This window comes from Anguilla rostrata, chromosome 13 (genome assembly GCF_018555375.3).
Source record: "Anguilla rostrata isolate EN2019 chromosome 13, ASM1855537v3, whole genome shotgun sequence".
In the NCBI taxonomy this organism is placed as follows: domain Eukaryota; kingdom Metazoa; phylum Chordata; class Actinopteri; order Anguilliformes; family Anguillidae; genus Anguilla; species Anguilla rostrata.
Window position 1 is genome coordinate 29308229 of NC_057945.1, and position 20700 is coordinate 29328928.

The 20700-nt window shown below is 44.2% G+C and overlaps 1 protein-coding gene across 5 annotated transcripts in view; it reads left to right on the top strand.

Moving 5' to 3' along the window:
* The window catches only part of phactr3b (phosphatase and actin regulator 3b), a 51521-nt gene that overhangs the window by 18084 nt on the left and 12737 nt on the right, over nucleotides 1–20700 (top strand). The window contains exons 1-8 of one of the 5 annotated variants that reach the window (XM_064305432.1): nucleotides 3022–3322; nucleotides 7358–7519; nucleotides 8320–8397; nucleotides 8678–8833; nucleotides 10668–10904; nucleotides 10999–11227; nucleotides 11310–11521; nucleotides 12859–13012. In XM_064305432.1, coding sequence (XP_064161502.1) covers nucleotides 7363–7519; nucleotides 8320–8397; nucleotides 8678–8833; nucleotides 10668–10904; nucleotides 10999–11227; nucleotides 11310–11521; nucleotides 12859–13012 — 1223 coding nt within the window. In that variant the 5' untranslated portion in view covers nucleotides 3022–3322; nucleotides 7358–7362. Of the gene's footprint in view, nucleotides 1–3021; nucleotides 3323–7357; nucleotides 7520–8319; nucleotides 8398–8677; nucleotides 8834–10667; nucleotides 10905–10998; nucleotides 11228–11309; nucleotides 11522–12858; nucleotides 13013–20700 lie in introns of those variants that run through there. The other 4 variants (XM_064305430.1, XM_064305429.1, XM_064305433.1 and 1 more) reach the window with 4 other exon arrangements.

Genomic DNA, 20700 nt, shown 5'->3' on the forward strand with positions numbered 1-20700 from the left:
TGCAGTATACTGACAGTGCAGTGTGTATGTATATTGACAGTGACACAATTTTTGTTTTGGCGACACACTGGCTTTGAAATAATAAAATAAATGTGAGGTAACACACATGTCAGCTTTTTTTGAGGGTATTTACATCCACATTGGATAATCCATATAGGAATTATAGTACATTCCTTTTCATGCATAGTCCCCCCATTTTGTGCGAGCAAAATTAATTGGACAATTGGTTGCTCAGCTGTTTCTTAACCCGCTGTGTGTCTATTCAACATTAGTTAATGCACAATAAATTAAACAAAAGCCTAGAATTGATTCTAGGTTTGGAATTTGCGTTTGGAGTCTGCTGCTGTTGTTTCTCTACATGATTACCAAATAAGTGTCAATGCCACTAATGCAGGACATCATTAGGCTCAAAAGTCTGAATAAATTGATCAGAGACATAGGCAAAACATTGTGTGTGTCAAAATCAATTATTTGATACATTGTTAAGAAGCTATAATGCACTGACAAGCTCAGCAATAGCAAACCACCTGGTAGACCACAGAAGACCACGGTAGTGGATGACCAAAGAATGCTTTCAGTTGTGAAGAAAAACCCCTTTTTAACCATCGAAAAGATAAAGAACACTCTAGCATGTAGGCATAGATGTGTGAAAGACTACCATAAAGAGAAGGCTGCACTGGCATAACCTCAGGGGATTCACCACAAGATGTGAATCACTGGCATGCCTCAAGAACAGAATGTCCAGTTTAGAGTTTGCCAAAATGTATATTAAAAAACTGCAGATTTCTGGAACAAAATCTTATGGACAAATGAGATGAGTATTGACCAAAGTGGCAGAAAGAGGAAAGTGTGGAGAACAAAGCAACTGACTCTCTGTGCCTAAAGATTTCATTTGCTTTATGGAGTGTTGGGGAAACCCTTGCTTCGTACTGAGAGTAGTTAAACGACAATAAAGCTACCTGAATGAGAAATGTAGCTTGTGACACTACAATAAGTAAACAATGTAGTTCAAACAACTCTGTAAAAAAATGATGAAAAAATGATAATTTTCATGTTTCCCAGGCATGATGTGTATGTGAGCAATGTCTTCTTTTTGCACACAGGGAAAACCAATATATAGCTGAGTGGGGAGAACCAATAATGTGCAGCAATTGGCGATTGACCATTGGTGACTATAGTGGAGCGAAGTGCCTCTCAGGATTACAAAAGAGAGGAAGTAGAAATTGGGTATGGAAAAAATATATTTTATGGAAAAAGTAGCTGGTAGTTTGTGTAGTTAATTACACCTCAGAATGACAAAAAAGTAATGAACTACTACAACCACTACACAAATTTAGATGAAGTTGAACTACCGGCAAACTACTGCAAGTTGACGGAGTGATCTTTGCCCTCATAGCTACCAACAGGAGAATGTATTGCTCGATATGTCACCCAGTATTTATTTTTAAAGCACATTAATCACTGAAATTTGAATTTGCTCCATTTCAAGCCTGCACAGATACCTATTGTGTTATTATACATATCTGTTTATTGTTCAGCCATTCCAGGGGTCTCACATAGCTTGTCAATGTTTTACGTTCCAGTAGGTCTGGAATCCTTTTCATGCTAGAATTGATAGCCACATACTTGTGCTTCAAAAAGGATAGAAACCACGGAGTATTCAATTTCTTGGGCAATTGATTGTTGTCACAATAAACAATCCAATAAACTGCACATCCCCAAAGAATACAAGGAAATCTAAGACAGTTCAATTTCATTGATGATATTTGCAGACACCAGTAAGAGAGAGATTGGCAGTATGTATTTTGAAATATGTCATGCTAATAAAGCATTTTGAGTATGAAAATGAGCGAGAGAGAGAGAGAGAGAGAGAGAGAGAGAGAGAGAGAGAGAGGTAATGAATCAATTACACTGCATGCCCCAGTTAGTATTGGCCATTTGTTAACAAGCCCATGAATGCTCAAGCTGAACTCAAGCATATGGCAATAAATGAACCCTTGACATTCTACATGGGACAATTCTCTTTCTGATGTCCATGTTGCTCCCTGTCCATTACAGGGTTTTTACCTCCCATAATTCACCTCTTTGCTCAAGTATTTATTACATGAGATCTGCCCAACCACTTAATATGGCTGTGATGTGCACAAGTACATTGTTGTTCTCAGAGACTATTTAGTAAATTATTATGTTAAAAACACAGCCATTTGCCATCTAGATATAGCGCCTGAATTTGGGTATCAGGGGTTATGTGAATGTTAGAGGTGTTTGTTGCCGGTAGGGAGCATGATATTAATGGGTTGATTTAAAGGGTTATAAAATGTGCTTAATAGCAAATAGAAACTTAAAAACTCACATAAGCTTAGTTGTAGCCTACTGATAGTTGGAAATATATTCTTCATTGCAATAATGGAATTTCCGAGACTGGAATTTTCAGCTTTAAAACAACTGTGCCGAGTTGCCAGGCTTTTGCTTTTGTTGTCAGTATGAAAGTCTTGTTTTCATAATACTTTAGTTTTGGAGTGCTGGGCAGTAGGGTTTCTCAAAGCCACTTTTACCACCTGGGATTGCTGCATGTGCTGCCTTGTTGGTGTTCATTATTCATTTTATTTGTGTTTACATGCGCACACAGATGCGCATGCACACACACACACATAATTAAAACTTAAATTAAAACATATTTGTTTCAGACAGCTCAGTCTCAAGACAACCACGTTTTACTTTTCTTAAGCTTGTGTTCCGATATAATGACCAAAATGAAATGAGACTATATATATATATATATATATATATATATATATATATATATATATTCTCAAGTGGTTTACCTATTGGGAGACTATGTGTAGGCCTATTCCTTTCTTTCTTTCTTTTCCACTTTTGAATGGAATTATTTTTTAGATGTATTTCTTCATAATAATGAAATTGTAATTTTTTTCTTATTCTAAAGCTGGGTAACGGGGAGGGGGAGGGGGAGGGCTGAGGTTGGGCCGCTGGGTGCGGTAGATGCGCGTCTCTGCCTGAGTGAGCTGTTGTTGGTCTGAAAACTGCTGACAGCGCTGTACGGCAGTGCTCGCTCCGTGACAGGGGTACAGAATGCAATTTGTTTTTCGTTCCGACTAGCTCTGTTGTCAGGATCAATTCCTTGAACTCTTTGTCTCACGGCGGTATATTGTCAACCTTGTTTTTTAGCTCCCTCTTTCGTTGGCATTCTGCGCCTTGCATCAGTTTTGTTTCTTTGCACGCTGTGGGGCTTAAAGGTCTCTGGGAGCTAGGAGACGATGACGAGGTGTTGAAGACATCTGAACGCAGGAGTAAACAAAATGTGAGTGCCGTTTTCGGAATTTAATTATAAGAATTTTTATTATATTATGCACAGCCGGCGAATGCTTAATCTCGGTTTGGACATTTGTCTCAACGCAGCGACCATACGTTACTGGTCGAAATTATTATATTGCAGAGAGAAAAGGTACTGATAGCTTGACAGCGCCTCCTCGAATACTGCCTTTCGATTCTCGGCAACTCTGCGCGATGCCCTGTGAGATTGCACACCGCGTGGCCAATGTAGCTAGTAATTGTCACCTTCAGTGAACGATGCATTTTTCGCAGTATTCTCCGAAAACGTGGAATGGGCAGACGCGTCCGACCGCCTATTGATAAACTAATAGACTTTAGCCTACAATGTCTCTGCAAGACTGGTGCTAAAATGCTATTTTAGCTACACCGCTCTGTTCCTAAGATACAGTGAAGATATATCTTATTATATCTTATTTTTCAGTAGCCAATTATCATGAATGCATTGTTGTTAAAAATGACCATGTGTACGACAATTAGCCGAAATCAGTTAACATAGTCATTTTTTCCTTCATATATGCCTATCCACAGCTCCTTCGGTAAATGGGAGAATTCGACTCTATTAATGTTTGCCTCAAATTAATTTAATCACGTTCTAAAATATTGACATATCCCATATCTTTCTAAAATGCCTCATTCACATTTTTTAAGCAGTTCCCCCAAATAAAAAATGAGGCATGCTCGACTTGCATTATGCATGGCTTAGCTGTGATTGGTTCTCCCAGGTTTGCCGTGAATATCTCAGTATGGCAACAACCCAGCAACCCCTTCCCCTCGTGCACTTGTGATTCTGTGCCTCCAAGGGGCTTTTCTGCAGCATCCAGAGTAGTATCCATGGCAACGGCAGGCTGACCCTGGGTCTGCTTGCTGCAGTATCTGCAGGCTTGACCTGAATTCCACACTGACGGTTAGTCGAGCAGACACACTCAGGCAACTGACCTGCTTCTGATTGTTTTGATTGTTGCCCTCCGAGGGGTGGACACACACAAGGCATCACTGAGCCGGCATTACACATTCGCACTCGCATATTTCATTATGTCGCCGCTAACAGAGGCACTAACTGTTGAGCATTGCTGTCACCAGTCAAAGCTGCTGAAAGAACCTGTCCTGCTGCCTTTAAATATTTCAATCTGAATTGTCTGTGCTTAGCAGCAGGGGTTATTAGTGCTCTTATGAGGTACAAATTCTGCTTCTTTTTGTGGGATGTGTGTAGCTATCAATTTTACATTGCTCTCAAACTGCGTGAATGATGCGCCTGTGATAGCACTGAAGTGTTCTGAGGGTCTGTTTTGGGTTCTGAGGTGGGCTTCTTCTGACTTAGCTGGGTTCAGGCCATGCCCAGGGTACAGACTTCATTTTGGGTTACTTTGATAAGGCAGCCATTGACTGAATCCTGCTCGCCTGACCGCTTTGGATTGCACTGAGTGAAAGGAGGGGATTACGGCCTGTCCTGTGGAGGAATGATGTGTCCTTATCTGAGAGCGCCCTGCTGGTGCAGCAGCAGTGAGCAGTGTGTGCGGAAGGGTGGGGTCGTCCACGTGCACTGCTGTCTCCCACCTAAAGGAGAGACGCAGCCCCATTGCTGTGCTGTGGTTGCTGTACTGTATGTCTGACTCACTGTGCTACGGCTTTGTCTACTGACTGTCTCACCCAGCTATTCAGCACACAGCCACATTCTCCCACTCAAAGCACTGTCTCACCCTATAGCTGCAGTCCCTCACTCAGAGTACTGCCTCACCCTGTAGCTTCAGTCCCCCACTCAAAGTACTGTCTCACCCTATAGCTACAGTCCCCCACTCAAAATACTGTCTCACCCCATAGCTTCAGGCCCTCACTCAAAGTACTGTCTCACCCTATAGCTGCAGTCCCCCACTCAAAGTACTGTCTCACCCCATAGCTTCAGGCCCTCACTCAAAGTACTGTCTCACCCCATCAGCTGCAGTGCCCCCCTCCCCAAAGTCAAAGCCCTAACTGTCACCCCAAAGCCATACTACTACAATCACAGTTCTCAATATCTCACCCAGCTAGCCTGGCCTGTCACCGTCTTTAATAATGGGATCGTTCAGCCACAGTTTCATTGGTATTGTGCTTTAGAACAAAAGTGCCAGGGTGGTTTTTGTTGGAGTGCATTCTTGATTATGCAAGTGTGCCTGAACAAATGTATTTAGAACAGTTATGAAATGAAAATACAGTACATGTTTTTGGAACCTGGGATCACGTCTGATATCTACAGTATTCTGTATATTGAACATTTTATACGTTTCCTCAAATATGATAATTTATGAAAGGAAATCACATATAACTACTGATCATCACTACTTTAAATAGAATGACTGTAGGAACCACATTCCCTTAAAGCATCCCTGAATTGTCTTAAGAAATACCAATTGAAAAACAGCTATTCACTTATTTGTATTGAAGTACTAGGTCTGCACTTTGTAAAAATGTGTGCCACTGTTATTATTTTAACTGTCTAGCGCTGCACAGGATGAATGTGCATTGGCACACACACCGTGGGCTGGGTCCTGATTGATGCATCACTGGAATTAGAAAACAATTAGAGTAACAACTCTTGGGCAGAACAGCACTGTTGCTCGTCTCTCATAAGATGCCGATGGTGCATGCTGTTCCCCAGGAATCAATAATGAAAAATGAGAAGCCACACAGAAAGACATAATCAAACAATATTTAATGTAATTAATTGAAAGAAAAACGGACCCTGACCTGGAAGGAGTCTGGAGAATGAATATGAGGTGACACATATGAGGGAAAGCTGAATAAAGACTGTACTTTACATTGCATTACATTTGAATCACATTCGCTTCCTATTTAGGAAAAGGAACATTGATCATCTAGGATACGTCAGCTACATTTAAAAAAGGAAGAGCAAGAGGGGTAGAGGCTGAGATCTGGAGCAAAACCCACAGCCCAGCTGTGAGCTGCCAGTGACATCAACTCTATATCTGAGCCAGACTGTGTAGGAGTTCCTATTTCAGTCCCCCCCCCCCCAACCACGCGCATACACGCACAGGGAATCTGCCTCTTAGACCCAGTGTCAGACACGGCATCACAACACGGCAGTGCCAGCCTCCTGTTTCTCCCTTCCTTTGCTTCACGATGGAACTTAACCTTCCTTCCGACTCCAATTGATCCCGCAAGGTTCTTGCCCATTTGATTGACACATGGTAGCTGATGACTGGTGTCAATTAAGAGCTTACCCCCGTGTGATGCTCTGTCCTGGCCCTGATCACCAGTCTTTCACAGCCACACGTAGCCACGGTTGGTAGTGGTTCTGCGTCCAAAGCAAGCAGCCAACTTGATTTCCGGAGGTAATTCATGGTGTCTTTTAAATGAGCCAATTGTTTGTGTGGATGCAGCGAGGATCTTTGCCTCGGCCCTCTGATCCAGACACAAAGCTGTCCTCTGTCTCCAGAACCAGTAGAGGTTTCACAGTGAACAGGGTCCTGACTGTGGGGAGGGAGGTTAGTGTTCTTCTTTGAGTGTCGTTTACATTCAGGGCACAGGGGGAACAGAGAGATGCCTGTTTCCCTCACTAGGAGAATAATCCAATTCATGTGTAGATCTTTTCTGAACTTTTCTGACTGACTTGACCCCACATCTGGGTCTCACTACCCCAGTGAAATGTCAGTGCTGATATGAAAATATGTCAAAATGATAATCTTGTGTCAATCGGTGTTTTGATTGCGTCTGCCCTGCACCTGCTCTATCTGTTGTTGTGGTGGATGTACGGCACTAGAGGGCACCGAAGCCTCATTGAATTCATAGGGCAGGGGAAGAATGTGTAAAATTGTAATGCTTTTCAGCATTACCAAATACAGTGAGAACAAGTCTTTGTAAAAAAAAAAAAAAAAAAGAAGGCTGTTGAATCACAAATGCTCCATTGCAAGTGTTTTAATTTCATTCTGTCTCAAGTCAATGGTGTGCTGCTGAAATGTGTAGCAAGGCTCTGATTAACACTGGGAATGATCTCCTTTCCCTGCTTTAGATGTGATGGACCAGCAGAGGGTGCTGCACTCTGGCTGCCTGGTTACAGGGGTGCGCACGCCCCCCATCCGCCGCAACAGCAAGCTAGCCACCCTGGGGCGCATCTTCAAGCCCTGGAAATGGAGGAAAAAGAAGGGCGAGAAGCTGAAACAGAGTTCCACAGGTGAGTGCAGCTAATGCTGATGGTTTCAGTCTGATAAAGAGCCTATTGCAGTGTGATCTTTCTGTGAGGAAATAAACAGATCTTACCTGTTTTAAATAGTATTATTATTATTATTATTATTATTACTCAGCCACTAATGATGAGAGTGTTAGTTTCATGTGAGGTTGCGTTGTTGGGCATTTAATAATTATGTGTGATTGGTCAGTGAATTAAAATTAAACAGAAAGTTTATTAAGCGCCTTGGGATGTACGCATGAAGAGCGCTATATAAGAGCTTATTGTATTGTAAGTTTACATTCTGGTGAGCGTGCAACTTTGATTCTGTTATGTTTGGAAGAGTAACAGGAATTATGGCTGTAGTAATTAATTATGGAATGATTGGTAGCAGAAGGGAGTCAGTACTTATAAAATATTTATAAGTGGGGATGTGTTAGTAACAGCTTTGTGATTACTGCCTGGTTATGTATGTTATGTACAGTTAAACGGTGTTTGTGAAAGGTGAATGGCAGAGAATGGTAGCTGAGGTGATGTGGGTCAGCAACATGATACTCAAGTGTGTATGAAACTGGGGGTTTGTGATAGCTGTGTTTCAGAGTGTTTGGTTGCAGAGGGGAGTTAACAGTGCGGATGTTATATTTGAATGCGTACTGTATATGCTGGGGTTTTTGTGATAGTTGAGTGAGTGACAGAATGTTTGGTAGCAGAGGCCAGTTAGCAAAGGTGTGCCTTTGAGTGTGTTCTGAATGCAACAGGGTGCTTGGGATAGCAGAGTGAGTGACAGTGCGTTTGTCATCCTGCAGCTCTGGAGAGAAAGGCTGTGGTTCGGCAGAGCCAGGATGAGCTGGTTCGGAGGGGACTGGCAGAGATGATGGAGTCAGGTGAGAGAGAGCAGGACAGGGCCTTAGCCGAGGAGAGCGTGGTTGCAGGCAGCTGGCTGTTCCTAAACCCATCTCAACCATGGCCATCACCCACCATATCAGCCCCCCTGCTTTCCATCGTAGTGCTGGTGCTGGTCTGGGAGCAGCATTAGGGGCTGTAAGCGTGTCCGCCGAGCCGCTTTGTGCTGAGTGAGCTATGCAGATTGATGAGATGGCTGCCTTCTGTGACACAGAGCTGGTCAGTATGGAGACGTCACAACCTTCCTCTCTCCCCCTGCAGATTCGGCGTTGGCCTGTGGGGGCAGCATTGAGGAACCGGGCTCCCCCACAAAGGACTACACAGATGGCGAGGAGAGTGAGCAGGAGCCACTGGCCCCCCTTGTCAACCTCAGCACCATGGAGGACCTTGGCTCAGATGAGGACAACCCCTCCACAGGTGAGGAATCATCCTGGGATCAGGCCTGTAGGAAACCCTCTCTCAGTCACCTCAGCTCGCTGTTTATGTAGGCTCCGGCAGTGCACTTATGCTGCAATGCTACGCTCTAGCACAACTGCAATTTGATACAGTGCGAGTAAGTGCCTCAGTACACATGCTGTCTATTTAATTATTTTCATAAATGTGTATAACCTGTGCAAATAACCTGCCCAGGGAAACAGTCATCAGCTTCACTCAGCATTTCCCACAAAGCATTTTGATGCCGGTTAGACATCTAATCAACATTGGCCATGGAGGTCGATATCACGTGTATTAGTGGGGCAGAAATGAAAGTGTTTTGACGAGTACATAACACTGATCTACACACAGTAAGTAGAAAATTGGTCGCGTCATGACTCGACATTGATCAGCCTTGTAGATGTGACATGTGACTCAGGTTGGCAAATTGTTGCGGGGGAGGGGGGGGGGGGTTTGTGGGAGACATTGTGGGAGACAAGCCTGACCACCACAATATACAATATGAGTGTGAACGGGCTGAATGTGATATAATGAAAGTGCTCCCCCACAACATCCTCTTTTATTTGAAAAGACCCTCATATCCCTTAGACTGGAGCCACCTACATTACTACACTAGGTCTTAGTACACACAGACACCACATGGTTGAGATAGAGAGAGTAGAGCCATCTACTGATCCAAAGACTGCCCCATGCAGAGGTGTGAAGGAGGAGAGGTTTCATTTTCTCTTGCCACATTCAGGTAGAGGTTAGGTGTACCACTTTGGGCCCAGTTCTGTTCAACAGCGTAACATTTTTTTTGAATTTCCACTGGTTTACAAGGCGCCCTTTCACCTATTTCAGTGTTAAGTCACCTACCCCTCTCTTTGCAGTCGTGAATACAGTGTTACAGAGCACTATTTAGTTCTTGTAAATTTCAGTTTTTCTGGTTTTATCCTTTCTCAGTCATACTGTGCTATCACACCTCTTTATATGCGACAAGCTCCCACACAGAAAGCATTACATCGAGTGGGCGCCATCCTTCAGTGCATTCACCCACAAGCTAGTAGCCATTTTCCACACAACACCCCACAGGGTACTGCCAAAAAGCACAGTTCTGACGAGAGGCACCTCACACGGCCGGTAACCTGTACTGGCCGGGTTAGAAGCTGGGGGGCGCCATTGCTGCACTAACCCAAGGAACCCTGTCCATTCAAAGCCCACCCAACTCGAGCAGGATGAGGACTTTACACTGTGTAAGATTCAGACTTAGAGGAGTGAAGCCTAGTGTCTGCATTCAGAATTAGTGCATTTACAGGATCAGTCACCCAGATACTCTAAATTCATTATTTCTATGGCTTTTCTTTGTGCATGGTCTTTGCAATTGTTCACGTAGATGCCATTGGACCTTGGAAACTACAAAGGCAAAAAAGAACTCTGACCAGTCATTTCTGCCCTTTTTTGTCATTTGGAGTGTTATTTGCAATGACATGTGCAATGTCATTTGCAAGGGTGTGCACAGCAATGCAGTGAGGCGAAACACAGACATTTACTGCTATTTTTAGATGCTGCTTACTGCACAAATGAAAGTGTCGTCTCACAATGTCACAGGGAACACACCTAATTGCACCTTTGTGGCCCTGCCCACGCCGTGCTGGAGGCAAGAGAATGTATGTAAATGCGATGGATGGATCAGACACACTGAGGTACTGCTGACTCCACGCTAATGTAAATGCTCTCATAAATCTGGACTCCCCGGTGCGGTGTTGTGTAATAGGCACCTTGGATGGTGTGCGGCAGTTAAAGTGACAGGCGTGACCCTGTGCGATGTCTCCCTCAGTGCGGGACTCCACAGAAGACAACGAGACAGCTGGGGACCACAGCCAAAATGAAGAGGAGGACGAAGATGAGGAAGATGCCCCCTCGCTAGACCCAACCTTCAGTGCCCTTGCGGGCACGGCTGAGGACCAGGAGGGAGCAGAGGAAGGGGGCAGGGCCCTGGGCCACGGAGATTCATGCACCCCACCCCCGCCGGGCCTGCCTGCCAAACTGCTCACTAGACTGGGCAGCCTGGAAGGTGAGTGCCTTGTCCTTATGTTGAGGGGGCAGTTGGGCTTTGGGTCTTGAAAGCCCTGTGGAGTGTCGTTTACTGTGTGTTTCCCTGGCAACAGGCTCTCAGACAGAACTGGGGAAGCCACCCCAGGCCTCACTGCAGAGGAGCTCCACCCTCCCCCGACAGGCGGCCAGGGGCCCCGAGGCCCAGGGGTCCCTCACTCTGCGGGGCCAGATGTCCAACCCCTCGGGCTCACCCCACCTGGGCCTCCTTCACCCACAGCTGCCCCCTAGCTGCATCATCGAGGAACTGCACCGCGCTTTGGCCACCAAGCACCGGCAGGACAGGTGAGAGCCCCGCCCCCCACCCTTGGGTCCGAATGCTGGATCTGACGGGAGGCTAATGGCCATCTCTCTCCGCGCCCCTCAGTTTCCATGCCAAGGATGTACGCTCGTCGCCTAAGCGACGGTCTGACGGCAGGTTCTCCCGCACCTCCAGCCAGGAGAAAGAGCCGACTGGAGAGGCGGATTGCAAGAAGGACTCCGACGAGAACAAGGAGAACCTGCGCCTGGACCAGTACTACAGCGATGCCTCCGGTCTCCTCCATGACCAGGACAGCTGGAACGAGTCCGTCATCTCGGGTGGGTTTCCCCAGGGAACTGAGTGCCGTCCCTAACCTCAGCAGGGTGATTCCAGCCGTAAGGGATACATTTTTGTAACACATTCCACTTTCAATACAGGTGCACTTATTATGTGTCGCTTTGTACATAAGTGTCTGCCAAATAAATGTAATGAAATGTAACATGCACACGCACTCATGCACACCCACACACACGCACACACACACACACACTTGCTTTTTGCAAGGAATCTTAATAGTTTATGATTCCAATAGTAAGGGATACATTTTTGTAACACACCCCCTTTGTGATACAAATGTCGAAAACAATCACTCTTTTGGGTTTCCCAAATTGTCACAACAAACAGCCCAGCAATAATTGCTTAGCCAAGATTCCCTGTTGGCAAAGCATTTTTGCGTTTATTCCCTGTTGCTTGTTCTACTCATACTGGTTAGTGTTGGGTTTCATCATTTCTCATCAAAGATTTCAGATTCACTTCTCTTCTGATTGGCTAGGGAGCTATACTTTGGAGAGCGTTAAACTCAGAAATGATGACTGTTTTATGAGGAATGCAACTGAAAATGACTTTAAACGTTTTGTGGTTGAGTCAGTGGTAATACCCATTAGCATCCACTGGACTGCTTCACAGTCAGAGCTGCTACATGATTGTCCTGATTTTTTTACTCATTTTCCTTAAGAAAACAGAACGTTCCTGTCATGGGAACAAATCATACCATTAAATTGGCTGAATTTTGTAACAAATAAGATAAAATACTACAAGGTCAGCGGTGAAAACAACCAACAATGTAATGATGACAACAAGAAATAATGAAATGAGCATGATGATGTGCCAATAATTGAGCATTAACTGAACATGTCATGCTCATCAGGAAAAACAAACAGGACAGATTACTAATGACAGTGAGCATAATTGCAGTCCTTGACGCTTCACGATTCAGCATCAAAGTGTCGCTTAGATCGTCATTAGACAGGTTACACAATTGCATTGCACAGAGCAAAAGAGCTCGTTTGAATTTTTTTATTTGAAACAGTTGCACTCCCACAGTGCATAACCGTGTGTCACATTATAACAGTAATTTATTTTCATGCCATCTGCAACTTTAATTTAAAAGACAGATCTTGAGTGAATGTTTTGCTAAATTGAGATAATGTGCAAAATAATGTTTCATTTACACCTGTTGATCAGTTACAATAATTAATTAATATTTGTGTCATGGTTATCATAATTACTATAAAATGGACGCCTTTAGTGCTATATTCAAACATGGGAGTTTGATTGTGTGAGCTGTCCTTGGTGAGGTCACTGAGTTTGTGTGTGTCTGTGTGTTTGGCTGCAGGGACGTTGCCGCGCAGGATGAGGAAGGAGCTCCTGGCCGTGAAGCTGAGGAACCGGCCCAGCAAACAGGAGCTGGAGGATCGCAACATCTTCCCCGTGCGCAGCGACCAGGAGCGGCAGGAAATCCGCCAGCAGATCGAGATGAAGCTTGCCAAGTGAGTCTCACTCTCCCACCCGCTGGCCTGCACATTTCTCTTTCTCTCACTCACTCACACACACTCACACACGTGCACACACACACACTCACACGTGCACACACACACACACACTCACTCACGCATGCACACACACACACACACACACTCACGCACGCACGCACACACACACACTTACGCACACACACGTCATTGGCCCATTTCTCTCTTTCCAATGTATCACTGGCCCTCCCATTTTGGTCTAGCTTCTCATTGGCTCATTCAAGGTCCTGCGTTTGTTACTCTCACTGCATGATTTAGGCCACATATTTCCATTAGCTGATGCTAGTTATTGACTTATATTCCATGCATCCATTCTCTATACGCGCTTATTCCTGGTCAGGGTTGTGGGGGGTTCTGGAGCCTGTCCCAGCGTGCATTGGGCGAGAGGCAGGATGCTGCCTTACATAAACTTTTAAGTTTTCTGAAAAAGTTTAACAGAAGACCTTGCCTTTTGAAACACTGCTTTCTCTGTGGTATTTTGCTGAAGTAGTGCAGAACATTTTGTACTGTTTGCTGGAGAGACACAATATGTGTTTGATAAAAGTGAAATCAGAGAGGAATATCACACTCTTTGTTCTCTTGGGTCAAGGAAAAGCCTGAAATGAATGCTTCATTTTCATAGGCGCTACTCACTTGAATGGCTGAAAGGTTATATAAGAGCCATTCAGTTTGATGCCAACGAATCTGGAACAGGAAAGTTACATAGAAAATTTTTGAAACGAGGAATAAAACAGAGCAGAAACCCTAATCCTATTTGAGGTGTTATATAATTTCAAGATGGGAGGTGCCACGGAGGATGTGATCGGATTTATGTGTTTATCGACCATTGTTTTGGGTTCATGGTGTAAGCTTGTACAGTGGTTAAATTGGGATTTGCTGGAGGTGGCTTTAGCATTGAGTATGCTCTACTTTTGCTGTGGTTAAATGGTTTATCATGTACTGCCAGCCAGTGTAATTCCTGGCCAAATATCTCCTTTGCTGTTTTTTTATGGTGATTATAACCTTTGAAAATAAAATGATTGAAAAACATTTGCTGAAAACATCCAATGAACATGGGCGTTAGCTTAATGGTTTGTGCGCACACTTTGGAGGGCTCACTCTATTTCCGCCATTGTAGTATTGGGCTGCTGACACGAAGCTGACAGGGCCGGCAGCAAGCTTTTAGTTCACCTGCATCATGTGGTAAATTGATTTTTTTTTTTTTTGTAAAGAAGGCTATGAGGCTGATTTGCATGATGTTATATGTAGTTGGCATGGAAACAGAGTTGTGCGGAATCCATGGGCTAGTGCACTTGAGGAGAGAAGGCCATGTATATATGGACTGGTTATGATGATCCTACAAGGGTTTCAGTAACTTGGTTCAAAAACACATTGAGGTCTACTCATAACCCTGCTGTACATTCCAGTGAAGACGAGCTTAGAAATGTAGCTGGTCAAACTGGTTTTAGCTGGTGTAGCAGCCTGGTCGAGCTGCGCTGAGCTGGTGTACCAGCCTAGTCGAGCTGGGCTGAGCTAGTGTGCCAGTCTAGACAAGCTGGGCTGTGCTGGTGTACTAGCCTAGTCAAGCTAGTTTTAGCTGGTGTACTATGGAGAGACAGTAATTAGTCTGAAATAGTTCTGTAATAGAATTATGTATCTCTGTAAAATTCAAGCTGAGCTGGTGCATTAGTCTAGTCGAGCTGGGCTGAGCTGGTGTACTAGCCAGGTCGGGCTGGTTTTAGCTGGTGTATCAGGCTGGTCAAGCTGGTTTTAGCTGGTGTATTAGTCGGGTCAAGCTGACTTTAGCTGGTGTATTAGTCGGGTCAAGCTGACTTTAGCTGGTGTATTAGTCGGGTCAAGCTGGTTTTAGCTGGTGTATTAGCCTGGTCAAGCTGGTTCTCATTGGTGTATCAGCCTGTTCAAGCTGGCTTTAGCTGGTGTATTAGCCTATTCAAGCTGGTTGTAGCTGGTGTATCAGCTATTTTTCTGTAAATAAGATTCCTACTTTTCTTAACAGTCTGTGCACAGTCATTTCCACCTGCTTACACACAGGTCATGTGAGAAAACTGGCCTCCCTGATGAAGAATAATCCCTGTAAGATTACCTCACAATGAATCACAATCTGAATCACATCAAAACATTGAAGGGAAGAGCTATGGAGTTTTCTTTGAATGGGTGAATACCTTGCTGCACCATACATTCACTGCCCTGAGTCCAGCACTGGCTTTATCTGGATTAATATACAATAATTATCTCTCTCATTCTCCTAACTCCGATCTTGAAGTCATAGTCTTATTGAGCAATAAAAACTTCTTGTATTTACTTTTTATTTTTTTGCTTAGTGTGATGGAATCACGATGACGCATGATGACACTCTCCACAAACCTGGCAGAAGCCTGTATCTATAAACAGAATAAAAGCATGACTGCATCTCGGCCATCTAAGAAGAAAGAGTGTGGTCACTTATGCTAGCCGGCTAGTTTTGAACAAATCTATCCTCTGCAAACACTGTCCTTGACAAGTACAACTACCCAGCCTAACTGACTAAATGTATCCCATAGATCCCAGGAGGACATTAGAAAACCCTGCTCATGGCCCAAGATAGTGCCAGATAATATCAGCCTGTGATCATTATGGGTGGCTCGTGTTCATAAGCAGCAGAAACACACACACGCCTCATCTGAGCAGCACTGGCAAAGAGAGGTACAATAGTGGAAATAGAGCTTATGGTTCCACTTTAGGTTTCTGTTCATTTGTATGTTTGAGAAGAGAAAATAATAGCTGCTATGACCTCAGTAATACTGTCTACCTACCTGCTGTGCTGTCACAGTGAAAGAAGATTTAATCTCTGAGCGAATCCATCCCAAACAAATGAAATATTTTATTTTTAGTCTGAGAGAATTGTAGTTTTGTCAGTTTATTGATGGCAGGCAACTGAATGTTTGTGCATACCCGATTTATCTGTTTATTAATATGCATCTGTGTCTATTGGATTTTGAAAAAAGTGAAAATTCTTTCAGTTGCTTTTGATCAGCTCATATTCTTTCCAAAGTGCTTTCTTTGGACAGAAGAACCTATTTCCACAGTGCAGTTTCGAGGTGGTTCTCCTTTTTTGTTTCAGTAAAGAACCATGGCAGTTCTGCTTGTTGCCTTTACAGGCACAGAAATACTTTCAGGCGACTTTCAGAGCTGTGGGCGGGGTAGGCAAGATGTGTAGCTGCATTTCTCACACTATTTCTAAAACTAGGAGATAAACAGGCTAGTCTGTTAACCGCACTGATCACAGCAAACAACCAACACGCGGCACAGCAGCAAGAAGTATATTGGAAAGAAGGAAAATTTATGTGATAAGTGATGGAGTCTAGTAAGTGTATTAGGAAACACTGACCATGATTACAGAGGCAGTCCAGGTTTGATTGATGTTTATTTGATAGTTTAAATATATACACAGCCAAAATAACAGGTTCTGACATTAAAAATGATTGAGGATAACACAATAAAGCATAAAACATTTTTTCCTTGTGGTCCTCTTACTTGGAAGATGAGGTGATATACTCAGTATGATGTAAAGAATATTATAAGCATAGATATGAAATTACAAAAATAAGTTACAACGCACACACAGATGAAGGATAAATAGGTCATCGCAGCGATAAAAGATATTTAAAAAATATTAAATTTAAGAAGCATGATTATATAGACGCTCAGCAGCCAACACTTTATGCTTATAATTCAGGAACAGCTGGAGGTCAACAATCTGCACTGAAGTTTAACCACCAAATCGGCACACAGGACTGGCTTTGGTTCTTTGTGCAGGAATAAAAAAGGTTTGGTTACAGGTGATGCAATGGGAAAGCAGTCATGTAATCTTGGTTTCTGGGGGCAGCTTTGGAAAAGGTGGCTTAGACGACATGCAGAACTATACTCCTTCCCGGAGGACACCATCTCCATTTTCAAGAAATCGCAACTCTGGAAATAGCCTTTGAATTCTGAGTAGGAGGGAAATAGAGAGGGAATGGGCTGTGTAATGAAATCCTCTTGTCCTGCCCCATGTACACACATGATTGCATGCATGCACACATCTCCACACACACACACGCACACACACACACACACACACGCACACAGATGGGGGACGAGGGATAGTATGGCATGTCTATTTGTGTACGTACATATGTGGCTGTGCATGTGTGCATCTTTGCATGTGTGCATGTGTTTGTGTGTGTGCTTGTGTATTTGTGTGTGTGTGTGTTTGTATGTGTGTGTATGTGTATTGAATGTGTGTGCATATAGGGATGTGGGGGGGTTGTTCTTCTGGTGCTTAAAGCACTGCTCCCTGTGGGGTTGTTCTCCAGTTTTTGGAGCTGCTGAGTGCGCTGGTACATGCACAGGCCAAATCCAGCTAATGGAGGAGATTAGGAGACTGTAATGAGAACAGCTTTTCCCCCACACTCTTTAAAGCTTGCCTGCACCAACTGTAAGGAGCTGCCAGGTAGTACTGCACCAATACCGGTGATTATGGAAATAATTATGTGACCTCCTACTTCTGCAATTAGCATGTAAGAGAGCGTGACATCGGGGCCCCTGGTGCCTAGTGGGCAGCGTTGCGTCACTGGTCCCAGGGGTCGTCACCCGTGGAGCCATGTGCAATGTTACGTAATCCCACCCACGGCATTTCACAGTGGAGTGCCACTCTGTCCTAAATGAGGAGTTCACATGTTAGTCCACTTTGAGTCAGAGAAGAAACTCAAGGCTATTCTAAGCATGGGGGTGGGGGCTGCAGACCAAAACATGAGGATGCTGTGCATGCAACGGGCCCCATAGCCAAATGGCCGTTCAAAAAAGACTCAAACGAATAGCAGGGCCTGGGGCCCATCCCAGGATTATGTAATGATGACAAAATCAACAGTGTGTAATTAAGGAAATTCTGACAAGGGAGTGAGATGTTACGATGAGGGCTGTCAGCAGTAGGTGCACACATGCTCTGTTCATGTGTACAGTCCTCACACAGTAAGCCTCTCGGCCTGGAATGGCCCGGAAAGTTCCAGAGATGAGGAATATATGGAGGGGAAGAATATACTGATATTGGGCACACCGACTGATGTCTGGAGCCAGTTTCATATGTTGGGACAGCATGTGCGATAATACAATTTAACATCTCTCAGCTGGTTTTCATTTTTTCTTCTGCTGTTTGGGTTTTTTTTTTTAAAAGACAAAACAAAATCATAGCATATCCAAAAAGACCTGTTACCGCTTAGTCTTTATAGTGTTGAGTATTTCCTATGGAAAAAAATTGAATTTAATATTACTATTGACACTTGCCTGATGTAGGTGGTCAATATTTGGGCAGTTAAATAAACTCATTCACTCAGTAATTTCAAAAAGTGACTGATCGCCACCTGTAATGGTAGGTGATTAGGTGTTGGATGGCTCATCTTCGTGTGTGTGTGTGTGTGTGTGTGTGTGTGTGTGCGTGTGCATGTGTGGGTGTCATAGTCACTGTCTATCCCAACTGAACCCATGGGGACTCTTTCCTGTGTAAATACTTTTTCTTCCTCCACGGAGGGATGTTTTCAGTTCTTTACTCTCAGTCGTGTTCTTGCTCGTACAAGGTTATCCTTTTTTTCTGTCCTCACTTGAGAATGGCCTGTCCAGTATAAAAGACAGGGATGGAACACACTGTGCAGTTTCTTCTGTTTGCTATATTCAGCAGCGTGCTATCTGACAGCTTGCTGTTCTTTTAATTTAATTTATTATTTTATTTAATGGGGAACATGCCCATCACAGCTGATGTGCCAGTTAGCGCCATGACGAATTTTCATCAGCGGTCCCAAGGCAGGCAAGACATTACAATACAAATCACAATGCATATAGAATTCTTGACAATGAAACAAGGAAAGAATGCACTACAAAAATAAATGAATGAATAAATAAATAGAAAAGAAAGGAAAGAAATACATAGCAATCCGTTTGATATATAGTAAACATGCAGAGATGAAATACTCTTGAGTTCTTTGTGTCGTGCAGTGCTATGCTGGTTTCCTGGTTCTGTTGTGTGCTGTTTCACTGGCTGTTCCTTCTCTCCATTGTATGCCATTGTTTGTGTTGTTTCATGACTCCATAGTGTAGTGTTGTGTCTGGAACTGTAACATCGTACCAGAAAGTGTAACATCTCTCTGTTGTGTTGTCTGACGATGTATCATTGTGTTATAGTGTCCCGTCTCCCTGTTGTGAACCACTGTAGCGGATCTTTTCCAGTCCCTACATTGTGTGACATAGTGTAGCGCTTGGAAGCATAGTGTTACATCAAAGTCTGTACCATCCCTCCATTGTGGAGCATTGTGCTAGGGATTGTCACCTCCCTCCGTTGTGTTGTGTGTCGTGCCCTGTCTGTTGTGTGCCTTGCTGTTCCGTGGTGTTCTCTCTCCGTATTTTATAGCGTTGTGTTAAGCATTAGCTGTCCTCCCGGTGCGCAGTGGAGTATTTTATCAGACTGCACCAGAATGCTGGCTGAGCAGTGGGTTGGTCCGGGACAAGGGAACCCTCAGTTGCTAAATTTAGCTCTGAAACGTGGGCAGCGAAGCTGAAAAACTGCAGCACAAGCCGAAATCAATTCCTCACGTCGTGGAGCCATCGTCCGCCTTGCCTGGATAGCAATCTCATTTTCTCTCTTCAGGCTGATTGAACCCAATCCCCCCGTCCACCCTCGCCCCCCCCGGCCCCCATTCCCCAGGAGACTTGTTTTGGCCTGAGCTGCAGCCCGCCCTACCACCGCAGCAATCGACATCTCTCCTCTCCGTGGCTGTCGTGCTCTTCCCCTGGGCACGGTGTGACGACCTGGCTATCAATAGTCTTCACCATCGTCCACGGCCAGCGTTTCCTCTGGAGACGGGCTGCTACTATATTTAGACTCAAGACTAATGAATAATGCACCGCCTTTAAACGCCATTACCCCCCCCCCCCCCCCCTCCCCGCCCCCGCACGGCCCTGTTGTTCTGAAGCCAAGTGTGAGGAGGGAGACAGAACGTGATTCGTGGAGCCGACGTGAGCGGCGTAGGAGGGCAGCTGGGTATTTGTAGCTGCTGCTCCAATTGCTGCAGTCTTTCTGAGGGGCAGAAATAATACACTGTCGCCCACACACAGCTGTTCCTCAATCCCTCCAACAGAACATAGAAACAGCTCACAGATATATATCTATATTTATAAAGTGTGGGTGTTTGTGCGTATGCGTGGGCATGCATGTGTATGTATTTGCGTGTCTGTATGTATCTGTGCGCAAGTGTATGTATTTGTGCATGCACATGAGTGTGTCTGAGTGGTTTTTTTTTGTATGCATGTGTGTTTGTGAATTTGTGTGAGTCTGTGTGCGTGTGTGTATGTGTGTGTGTATGCATGTGTGTGTGTGTGTGTATGTATGTATGCATGTGTATGTGTGTGTTTGTGTATGTATGTATGTATGTATGTATGTATGTATGTGTGTTTGTGTGTATGTATGTATATGTATGTGTGTGTGTGTGTGTGTGTGTGTGTGTATGTATGTATGTATGTACGTCAATAAAGCCCAATAAGCCCAATAAAATGTAAATTAAAAATGTGTAATCACAGATGCTCTGGTCCTGTGAGAAGGTTTGCTGGTGAAGATGATGTATTCACACCATGTCACTTCT